The sequence below is a fragment of the Mus pahari genome, chromosome 13, assembly GCF_900095145.1.
Source record: "Mus pahari chromosome 13, PAHARI_EIJ_v1.1, whole genome shotgun sequence".
Classification (NCBI taxonomy): domain Eukaryota; kingdom Metazoa; phylum Chordata; class Mammalia; order Rodentia; family Muridae; genus Mus; species Mus pahari.
The window spans coordinates 63850330-63862449 of NC_034602.1; the positions used below are offsets into that span (position 1 = coordinate 63850330).

Below are 12120 nucleotides of genomic sequence, written 5' to 3' on the forward strand. Positions count from 1 at the left end.
TAGTGTCCCCGTGCCTCTGTGGGCACAGCCTGCACTGTGCACTTTAGTGTCCCCGTGCCTCTGTGGGCACAGCCTGCACTGTGCACTTTAGTGTCTCCGTGCCTCTGTGGGCACAGCCTGCCCTGTGCGCATTTTGTTGTCTCTTTGCTGTTTTCCTGTTTGAATTCCACAGTGTGAAAACAGATAGCTCAGCTTAACTTTGAACATTGCACAGATGTGGAAACTGAGAGCTTAGGGAGATTGATATGACTCGTGAGAGTAAGGCTGAGAAGAAAATCTAAGATGTGGTTCTTAACTCAGTTTCCTCTGCCAGCGTGGTCTGTGGCAGAGGTCTGATAGGCACAAGTCTCCATCCTTTTAGAGACACGGGTCTTGTCTACACTACAGTTGTGGGGTGGTGGCCTGTGAGATGCTGGTGTAATGGCGTCTGTTGTGTTGAAGCCTGCTGACCCATCCTTTGCCTCACATTGCTTTGCCTATAGCTGTCAGAACAGGAATTCGTAGCTGCTCTGAGTGTCCTTGTGACAGATGTGGATATGTGGCGTGTGGGGATTTTCTTCAGCTCTCCAGAGGCAGCGCCATCTCTCAGGCCTGTGCTCAGAGGCCCACGCTCATCTGTTCTTGAAGGGATGGTACTCATTTTCTTATAGGCTTGGGTTCTGTCAGACATTTATCTTCACAAGATTTCTTATTCACACCAGGCCTTGTGTTTGAGTGCTACATGTCCTGAAAGAAACCAGTGTCTCCATTGTAGGGGGCATAGGACTCCATGAAGCTCTTGGCTGTGGGCTCTGTTCTATGATGGAGTGTAGTCACGGATGGTGGCTATGACCTAATTCTAGAAATCCAGGGCTTGGCGATGCATGACCCACTGTAAAGGCAGAAGAATCTGCTTTTGTGTGTGTGTTGGCGCGTGGGGGGGGGGGNGTTAAAATTTGGAGACTGGTTTCATTCAACATGGAGGTGATCATTCAGGATAGAATTATTGTTCTTTGTGGTTCAAGTGTTAGACAATCTCAAGATTTTAAGGGCCTTTCTGCAGCCTCCCTAGATTAGCCATCTGTTTAGGAAATATTTGAATGGCTCTGATATTCCAGTTCCCACATCCTGGGAAAGAAAACCCATGAACAAGATCCAACTCAATGTTCTCAACCTGTGGGTCATGACCCCTTGGGGCATGTCAACCCTTTCACAGGAGTTGCCTAAGACCATTGGAAATCTCAGATATTTATATAAAATTCATAACAGTAGCAAAATTACAGTTATAAAGTAGCAATGAAGTAATTTTATGGTTGGGGGTCACTACAATATGAGGAATTGTATTAAAGGATCCCGATAAGAAGTGTGGTGATTTGAATGAGAATGTGCCCCACAGCCTGGGTATATGAGCATTTGGTCCCCAGGTTGCTGGCACTGTTTGGGGGCATTAGGAGGTGTGTCCTTGCTTGAGGAAATATGTCACAGGGTTGAGATTTGAGATCATATAGCTGCCTGCTACTGTGCCTTCTGCAGGATGGACTCAGCCATCTGGAATTGTAAGCCAGAATAAACTTGTTCTTCTCTTAACTTACCTTGATCAAAGTCTTTTATTAAAAAGACTGAAAACTAACTAATGCAAGAAGCAGTTCAGAGAGAGAGGAGAGGTTTATGTTGCTGCACACCATGAGTAGATGTCTGACATGGGAGGCCCAGCAGCAGAGGCATGCAGGTCTGCTTCCTCCAGCCAGCCCTCACTTTCCGAGAGCTCCACAGCCCCTCAGAACCATGCCGCTAGCTAGAGAGGATGTTCTCAAGCATGAGCCTTGGGGGGACACTTTGCTTGGGCTTATGGCCACCTCAGAATGCCAAATGCATTTAGACCAACTTAAAAGTCTTCATAGTTTCAGGGTTCCAACACTTTTTAAATGTCCAAAGTTCTCTTTTGAGAGTCAAGGCAGTCGGATAGTTGTGAGCCCTGTAAAGTTTTAAGAAAGTAAGAAACATACTTCAGTGTACTGTGACATAGAATAAACACTTTGATTCCCAAAACAGGAAACTGGGAGGATAGCAGGAAAGATCTGCCTAAATAAGACCAAAAACCCTAAATGGACCCAAAACCTTGAAGCTCCGTGCCCAGGATCTGAGGGCTCGAAGTGGCTTTCTTTGTGCTCCACTGGGCTGGAGTAGCTATGTCCCCCCTTTCCCCCACCCCCACTGTGTCACCTGTGGGACAAGTGGCATCTCTCTCGGGCCAGCTCTCCTTGTACTTGCAAAGGTTCCTCAGTAAACATGCCCACCTTCCTGGCTGCCATCTGTGGGATTTCGGGATCTGTATCACAACATGGACTTTAGTTCCACTGCGTGATGCACTGCCCACTCGGAGTTCTGGGCAGAATCTCCTTTCTTTCTACTACATGTTGCCTGACGTCAGCGTCCTTAGAGGGCCTTGGCAATTCTCTCTCCATGACTCCGCAGTTCTTGTACTGTGTGCATGCCTTAAAAAATAGCACCCGTGGACAAGTTGTGCCAAGTTGTGTTGCCAGCCCTAAACAACCTGACCCGAGCTATAGCAGCCCCTGAACCTGGGGAAAGACCTTCCTAAGGTTTCCTAGTGGCCTCCTTCCAGGTGCCACTTGAATCAGTCACTCTCCAAATAAGAGTTTTCGAATGAGTCTGCATTGCTGCATTTTGAAGTGTGATTAGTGTGATCCAAAGGCTGAGGGTTTTGCTGAGCAGTGTCTCTTAACAGTCCCAGCTAGCTGGCTTGCACTGCTCAGTTCTCGTCTTGATTCCATTATTAACAGGGTTTGAATCCTCGCCAAAGTGGCCCACTCCTGTCTTCACCTCTAGCCATGTTCATGCTCCTTTCTTCCTGTTCTCTTGACTGTAAATGTAGGTGAACACGTGTGAGCCATGCCACAGCTTGAACATTTTACACTGTCTTGAAACAGACAAGATAGACCATTACTTTTGAACTCAGCCTTCGGGTTTTTAGGGCATGAACAGATGGTTGGCAGTTCCTTGGCAAATATGATTGATCTTCAGTCCAGTTCCCAAAGCTCCACCCCCCACCCACACGCCCTCCTGAGAGCTGGCGAGTTCCTGTGTGCCTCCTTGGCACTCTCGTCTTCCACACTTTGACCAGGCTTGCCCGGTAGGCTCTGCTTATGAACTTTGCTGGCCTTGAAGGCTTTGCAGCTTTAAACTCTTCCACATTCCTCCTATAAATCGGTTCCAGATGCGTATGAGCCACACTGTCAGGCACTTATCTTTACCCTTCCTTCTGGTTCTGTTCAGGACCCCAGCCCCTGGGGTGCTGCTGCCCACACTCAACGTGGTGGGTGCCCACCCCTGAGTCATCTCTCTGGAAACACCTTCAGCAGACACTGAGAGTTACACTTCCTGGGTGATTCTAAGTGCAGCCAGGTTAACCATGAAGGTGACTTGTCACCAAGACAAAGTCCATTAGGGGCAGGACTTAGAAATAATACTTTAAAAGTTCAGAAATATTAGTCATTCTGCTAGTTGAATCAATAAGCCCTGTGTTTGTAAGATGTGTTTACCTAGTCCACAGCAAACCTCAAAGGGAAGTGGCCGTGTGTACTGGAATGGAAGGGAAGTAAGTGGCCGTGTGTACTGGAATGGAAGGGAAGTGGCTGTGTGTACTGGAATGGAAGGGAAGTGGCTGTGTGTACTGGAATGGAAGGGAAGTGGCTGTGTGTACTGAAATGGAAGGGAAGTGGCCGTGTGTACTGGAATGGAAGGGAAGTGGCCGTGTGTACTGGAATGGAAGGGAAGTAAGTGGCCGTGTGTACTGGAATGGAAGGGAAGTGGCCGTGTGTACTGGAATGGAAGGGAAGTAAGTGACCGTGTGTACTGAAATGGAAGGGAAGTAGCCGTGTGTACTGGAATGGAAGGGAAGTGGCCGTGTGTACTGGAATGGAAGTGCTCTGTCTTTTTAGTTTTGTCTTCTGTTTTAGATTTCTCCCCGGGGTTTTGGTCATTTTCATTTTATTAAATCTGTCCTGTTAAATACTTTAGATTCAAGTTGGAACCCATATGCATATGTTAAAAACCTGTATTTCTATGCAGTGTGATACACATTTTACTTTATTTAAATTGATATAGCAGAAGTTTGTTTCTTACAGATCTGGGTGAAGCTGTAGGCCAAGGCTCCAGCAACTTTGGAATCTAGGGACAGCTTGGAGTCTGCTTGTCAAGGAGTGCCGTATGGCTGTGCGCTCACCCGCTGGTTAGGACAAACAATTTCTTTAGGCTGCTTTTTAAGGACATTAGTCCCATTCACAGAGGCTTTGCCTTCGTGACTCAGTCCAAAATTCACCTCCAAAAATTTAAAAATATTTTTAACTTGCTTGCTTAAAATCTTATGAAGCATGTATATATTTTGATCCTAATAGTTAACACTCTTCCCCTCTTCTCCTGGTGACCCTCACCCATCTCCCTCCTAACTCCTTCACATCCTCTCTTGTTTACTGTGTTTTTGTTATTAATGACCCTTGAATGTAATGCATTCTTCCCTGTGTGCCTGGGGTGAAGCCATCCACTGGGCATGATGCCCACAGTCACCTTGGGGAATTAAGATTTCAGCACACAAATTGGTGGCATGCATGAGTGGGAGAGAGGGACAAACACAGGTACAGACAAGCAGTCCAACCTTTGGTGAAAAAGACAGCCTCTCAGGGCGGTTATTACCCAGTAGTGGGGAATCTGTCAGAACTAGAAGGACCTTGCGTTTGGGGAGGGTTTAGAACGAACGGTAGCCAGTGTTTGTGTAAAGCTATGGTGGCCAAGTGAAGGATGCTGAGGGCTGTGGGGAAAGCTCTCTGCCCTTGGACGTGGGCTTCACTCACTGAGCTTTGAGACTTATCTGTGTAATACACTTGTGATTACACAGTGTGAGGTGAGAATACAGCCACTTTCCAGAAAGCCCTCTGTTTGTCTATTGTCCCTTCCCTCTGACAGGGTCCTTGATGGATGGCCACTAGGTGGCAACCTGTTGTTCCAGGCAGGGCGACTGAGCCCTGTCTTATTGGCATGAGCTCTGGGTTTACAGAGAGCCCTGTGATAGATGGAGCAGTACTACTGGATACAAAGTGGAGTTCTGGATAGACATTTGATCTCATTTAGAATAGGAGACTTGCTCACTTCTCACAGTTGGCCATGAGTTGCAGGTGTGTCTCTCTGTAGGAGAAAGGTCACCCAGGCCTAGCACAGGTCTTGTTTTGCTTTCACACACTGTTGTCCCCCAGTACCCCCACATACTCTGTTCTCTCCCAACAGGTCTCTCTGTTCAGGTTCCTGCACCTGAATCTGTTGCTTGGAACTGAACAGCCCATCTGGACGTGTCCCTTGGGTTTTCTTTCTGGTGCCGACTAGGAGCCTTACATGGCTTTGGATGGACGAGCTGCCCCCTCTCCAAGCCCTCCCTCAGTATTAGTAACATTATTAATTTTTCTTTACTTACTAGGGTCTTGGTTCTGCAACAGCACACCCAATGCCAAATAAGCCTAAGCCAGCTGCCACTCCTGTATCCCATCCCTACCCCCATGCTGTTGTGGGTGTTCTTCTCGTCTCTGCCATCCTCATTTGGGTTCTGACACTAGGTCTATAGTTAGATTATCAGCTTCTCAACTCTTTTCCTTCCCTACCCCAATTTTGAGAGCTCTGAAGAGCTGTTGAGGGTGCAAGCCTGGTCTCTCCCATGGTAGGAGGTTGCCTCTGTTGTTTGTAGGATTCAATATAAAGTTTTCACAGTGGACTGTGGGAGACTTGTATAGTTATTCTTTTGGTGTTGAATGAGTGAGTTCATTAAGAATATAGTTAGTAACAAACATCAAATTGAGAGCTCAAACTATCCAGCAGAATTGATTGTGGAAGCCCTTTTAAAGAAGCCAGTGGCATTCCTGATAGAGTTCCTGGCAGAGCTGAGTCCCCTTGGTAAACTTCCAAGTAAAAGAACAAAAACACCAGGAAAGTAAGTCATTATGTCAGGAGCTCCCACATCCCCCAGACACTGACTGGGAAGCCCTACTAAGGCATTGCTTCCTGACTGGGCAGTCCAGGTATAGTAGCTGGAAACCCACTGGAGAGGTCGAGGCAGTCCAGTGGTGCTCCCTACCTCCACCTGAGCGTCCAGCCTTTCCCACACCCGTCCTTCCCCTCCCGTTTGACACTTTCCTGGTACTGGATAAGCCACGGTAACTTCTGTGAGGAAAAAGCTTTGCCTTCAAGCACTCTTGAAGGGCACCTTGTCTGCTGTTCATTGCTCTCCATAATCCTTCCACACTTGGGAAGGCAGCCCAATCCCCTGACAAGGATGACACTTAAGTGTGTTTGAGCAGGGGCTGCGTAGGATGGGACTGGGACCAGAGGACAGTCTACCCCTCTTCCTAGAGCCAGCTTCTCAGTGACTTCAGATGGTTCACGACCATTCATCAGTACACCATTCATTACAGGGTCAGAGGAGGACTTGGTACTGTTAAGTGAGTTCCTGGCATAGAACTCAAGTCACCAGATTTGTGCAACAAGCACTGTGACACCCCCCTCCCCCGTCTTGTTAGCCTGGTTCTCACTTTTTAAGGCTTACATGTTGCAAACAAAGTAAATTTGTGGGGATGGTGAGATGGCTCAGTGGGTAAGAGCACTGACTGCTGTTCCAAAGGTCCTGAGTTCAAATCCCAGCAACCACATGGTGGCTCACAACCACCTGTAATGAGATCTGATGCCCTCTTCTGGCGCATCTGAAGACAGCTACAGGGAACTTATGTATAATAATAAACAGATCTTTGGGCCAGAGCGAGAGGGGTTGACTGAAGCAAGCAGAAGTCTAAAAGAATTCAATTCCCAACAACTACACGAAGGCTTACAACCATGAGTACAGCTACAGTGTATATACAGAAAATAAATAAATCTCTAAAAAAGAAAAAAAAACCCAAAGTTAATTTGTAAAAATAACTAATTAGTGTGCTTCCTTATCAAAGGTAAGCACTGTTACTTACTGGTAAAAACAGGTTGTCATCAGCAAGGCTCCCTAGAGAAACAGCTGTTTTCAACTTTGAAGCAGAGAAAGAACAAAATGGGGGCTAGGAAATTCTGTGCCAGAGAAGGAGGAAGTGTGCAGAGATTGGTGGGCACACATCAGAAGGATGCAGCCAGGTTCAAGGGCCACTGCCCAAAGTGGACAGTTCCCATTGCAGAGAATCAAATTGGCAATGGACGAACACAGCGAATTAAAAGAAATGGCAACCCTTAAGTCCCAGAGTGAGAACTGTGGTGTCTGGGGCTCCTCACAGGAGGGCGGTGGATCAGGAATCCATGTGCTGCGTCTCCAAGTGTGAGCCTGGCAGCAAGGTAAAGCTGCTTTGGGTGGGGTGGGGGGTGTTGGGTGGCCATCCAGCCCTGCTGCACTTGCTGCTCGGGGAGCCATGTGAGATGTCGGGGGCGGGGGGAGTTGCAGTGGCTAGGACCCCTGAGCAGGAGTCTTATTAGGGGCTGTGGGAGAGCACTAGCAGAAGACAAACACTGATGTACCTGAACGTCACCATGTCACAGGATCAGTGTCTCTGCACTAGAATGTCTAATCTGTAAGCTTGTGTACAGACGACTTAAGGATCAACGGAGGCATCAGGAAAACAGCAAGTGAAAAAAAAGTTGAACTGGACAGTCACAGTCTTGAGGTGGCACCCGCAGGCTGCTTAGTGTTTCATAGCTAGGAGAATATGCTCTGGGGCTGGGCAGGAGGCTCAGTTGGTAAAGTATTTGCTGTACAGGGCTAGGGTCTGAGTTTGATTCCCAGATCCCCATGTTAAAAGCCAAGGATAGTGGTATATACACGTAAATCCCCACACAAGGGGACAGAGACAGCCAAGGATAGTGGTATATACACGTAAATCTCCGCACAGGGGGGACAGAGACAGGCAGGGTACTGGGGCTCACTGGCTAGTCTTTCCAACTCACTCAGTAGATTTCTGACCAATAAGAGATCTTGTCTCAAAACACAAGGTGTATGGCACCTGAGGAGTGGTACTTGAAACTGACCTTCGGCCCCCACATGTACACACACACACATGAACACAGAAGTAAATAATAAGTGGAGAATTTGGAGCATACCCCTCCCTGCATTAATAGAAATTAATTTCGGTGTTAGGGAACAGCCTGATGTGGCAAGGTTCCTCATGGTGTGTCCAGAAAGGACATAAGGACACACAGTGCCATGTTCCCATCAGCTACATGCATGATCGTGGAGAACCTGTGTGACAGTGACATGCTACAGAGACAACTGTCGTGGTCTCTACAGGCAACTCCGAAGACACTCTGCAGAGCAGCTGGGGGCTGCGCTGGCTGTTTGCTAGCTGAGGAATTCTGAGCTGGTGTGAGGGTTGAAGGGAAATGTCACTGAGGCTTTCAGGTGGCACAGCACACACGTGTACACATGTGAGAAGAGCAGAAGTGTGAAGGGGAGTGTGTAAAGCTGTACTGGGTTGCTGTGTAGCCACTATTCTGTGCCTTTAACATTTATTAAAAAGTGCAGAAAGCAACTGGTCATTATAGACAGTCCCGTCTCCAGCTTTTTATTCTTTTGTTTTTTATATTAATTATTCCAATTAAAAAGAAAACCACTCAGGTTGTAATTTACCTTTATTCTGTTTCCTAGATGTGATACAACAGAAAAACTCAGAACTACTTTGGATTACTTAAGATCATTATTAAACGATACAACAAACTTTAAGCTCATTTACAGATACGCGTTTGACTTTGCACGGGTGAGTTCTCTGGAGCCTGTCCAGATGTTCCCCTCCCCCTCCCCTCTTTCATTGCCTTTGGAGAGTTGCTTTTTACACCACAGCAAAGACCTTGAAAAGTTACTCCCAGGCCATGAGCTAGTGTTTCTAAGGCTTTGAAAAACTGATTCTGGGCCAATATGTGTGTCAGCTAGAAGTTCCAGTGGCTGCCACTGAACACCTCCTGTGACAGGCTTAGGAGCAGGTTGTGTGTGAGTCCTGTGTCTGATGCTTAGAAGTGTCAGATGGTCTTGGAAAGGCCGTCCGTTTTCACATAACAGACCTTCTCCCCTAGAGAGACTAGAACACTGACTGTAGCTAAGCCAGTTTCACATTGAAGGATGTCACAGGAAAGAATGTGAATCCAAGGCAAGGCTGATTTCCTGTTTGTTGATTTATCTATTCAAGTCCATGTTTGTGACACGGGTGAATAAAAACCTAGTCACTTCAGGGAGTGAATTCCAAATGACTCGGTGGTATATTCATAGAGACCTGCCCTCAGCCCTTATAGCTATACTTTACTCCAGATTAGAATCTTCTCTGGGTGTTTGTTGGGTTTAGATGACTAGACTTTGGGCGGCTGTATTTTTTATATTTCTTCCTTCCTTTCTTATTTCTTTATCTAATTATTCCCAGCAGAATGAGAAATGATTCTTCCCTTTTCTGTGCTGACCTTTTTTATTCTTCGCTCTTTGGTTTTACCAGTTTTAGCACCAAAATTGTATGCCATGATGAATTGTAGTCTGCAGCAGAACGTCCGTCACCGGTGCTATGTGGAGTCGTAATTCGTGTCATTCTGAAACTGCAGCCTTACAGAGTCATGGTGTGCTTGGAGTTAACTAAAGCTAGGAATGGAGGGCGAGAGTCACACGTGGTGCTTGATGGAGCGGTGTTTATGTAGTTAGACGTAGGAGGAAGAGGCTGGTACTAGTTTCTAGGTTTAGTACATAATCATCCCCCACCCCACCCCCACGTGCACCCCTTTAAACATGTAGAGGTCTCTTCAGGAATATCCTAACTTTCTGCACCCAAGTCAGCTCCTTTTTGGCTTGCTTAGGTGTCAGACGTCTCTTAGCCACCCTCTGTGCTTTAGATTCAAGTCCTTTGCTCCTGCCTTCCTCCCTCCAGTTCTGGGTCAGTCACCGTGGCCCACCTTACAGGAGCTCTCTTGATCTCCCCTTTCTTGGTGCCTCCACTCCACTGCAAGCTTGCCAGTTGAGGTTCTTGTTATTTGTAACCTGCCTCTTTTGCTAGGCATCTTTGCACACTCAGCCAGCACCTGCATCACTAGGGAGTCATCAGTCATCTTCCTTCCCTACCTGGCTTCCTGACTCCTTCGGCACCTACACTACATTTATGCCGACATGTGCAGCCTGATTGGGCTGCCCCACCGCAGCCGGGGGGTTGTATCCGTTTCATACAGGAGAAAAGGGAGCCGGGGGAAGTAGAGAAGTGACCTCTGTCACATTATTAACAGACAGTGGATCTCCCACTGAAGCACCTGAACCTGTGGCTTCCCCCAGCCCCACATAATCATGTTCCAAGCTCCTGACCTTGTGATATCTGCAGGGAACTGCGTTCTGTGTAACCTGCCGAGCCTGACACCTGACCTTTCAACTTTTCTGCTCGCTGCTTCTGGTCATGCTGGGCTGTTGCCTGGAGCCCTGCTGGCACTCCCACATCTGTCTTCAGTTTTCTGGGTCCCATCACGTGCAGCCTGCTGGGTCAGCCTGTGTTGGAGGACTTGTGCCATAGTCACTTACACAGCCCCAGTAACTCCTTGGTGTGACATTGGAATTTGGGTACACACTCTTCATGTTCCTGGTAGAGCGAGGACTGTGGATTTTCTATGGGTTCAGTAGAGATCTTTGGTTTTGAGGGGCATCTTCAACAGGTAGTGGTGAATTATTCCTTCTTATACAATGACGAATAGTGACTACTCATTTTTATCATTTAATTACCAAAGCCATTCATTTCAGCTTAAATACATACTGAGGTGAATCTGTTACTCGTGTTTCTTCTGCTTAGCTGTAGCTTACAAGTTTGGGACGTTGTATTTTCATCTGCGTTCAGTTAGCATATCTGTAGGTTCTGTTTTGATCAACTTGCTGCAGAGCACAGCTTCTCTCCCTTGCCATTTCTTTCCAGTACGTTGTTTAGAAATACATTGATTGTTTTGCGGGTATTTGGGGTTTCCTGGGTAATCTTTGTATCATGGATATCTAGTTTAATTCTGTTAGTCAGAGAAGTACAATTTCAGTCTGTTTAATATATGGTCCAAAATATGGCCTGTTCTCGATTGTTGCATATGTGTGTTGTCTGGTGACTCTAAGTTGGGTCAGTTCGGTTGAAGGTGCTCAGGTCTTTACTGATTGCTGTCTGTTAGTTCTATCAACTGAGGAGTAGTGAATTCCTCAGTTCTAACTTACTCTGTTACCCTGTATCCAACCTACTCCAATATAGTTTTGAAGCTGTGATGTGAGATTTAGACATGCTGTTATGTCCTGAATGAACTGATCCACTTTGCTTTATGAAGTGTGTCTCTCCTTTATTCCAAAGTTACTTTGTGAGAAATGTAGTGCATCCGGAACTCATTGGCTAGAATCTGCATGGCCTGACGGTTCTCTCCCTTCCCTTAACCCACAGGTGTCTGTGTATTTAGAGTGGATTTCAGATAGATGGCGTGTGTGTGTATGTGTCAGTGCGTGTCTTACAGATTCTGATGCTGCATCTGATGTGGATGTTTCTGACCCCATCCTGTTTTGCTGCTTCTCCCCGTTTATCCAGCCTGCTCTTCAAAGGGAACACAACGTCATTGCCCTGCCTTGTCTTCTTTTCATGCCTTCTTTGGGACTGAGACAGGGTTTTCTGTTCCTGTGAGTCTGTCATTTCTTTTTCTATGCTTTATTACCCATATTCTCTATTATATTATTTCTGCTGCTCACTCCAGGCCTTACTGTGATGTGTTAAAGGTTTACAATTTCATTTGCATGTGTAACCATGTAAGAGTCTTGGCAAAGGTGACTGTTTTGCCTGTCATAGTTTGAGCATTTTACTCACACTGTGGTTACACTGTGGTTTTGTTTAAACAGGCAGATGTGTCTGTCTCAGGGACCCAGGTTGATGCTCCTTCCAAGTCCTTCTTCCATCTTATATAGACCAGTCTCTGTGCCATTTTCCTTCTGCGGGACAAAACTTCCTTAACAGTCCTTGCAAGTCAGAACTACTGCTGCTGCTGCTGCTGCTCCTCCTCCTCCTCCTGCTGCTTCTCCTCCTGCTCCTCCTCCTCCTCCTGCTCCTCCTCCTCCTCCTGCTCCTCCTTCTCCTCCTCCTCCTCCTG

The 12120-nt window shown here is 46.8% G+C and overlaps 1 protein-coding gene across 4 annotated transcripts in view; it reads left to right on the top strand.

Moving 5' to 3' along the window:
* Dcun1d4 (defective in cullin neddylation 1 domain containing 4) overlaps positions 1-12120 on the top strand; it is a 68390-nt gene that overhangs the window by 45473 nt on the left and 10797 nt on the right. For all 4 annotated transcript variants that reach the window (XM_029545191.1, XM_021210716.2, XM_029545192.1 and 1 more), the window contains one exon: positions 8654-8762. In XM_029545191.1, coding sequence (XP_029401051.1) covers positions 8654-8762 — 109 coding nt within the window. The remainder of the gene's footprint in view (positions 1-8653; positions 8763-12120) is intronic.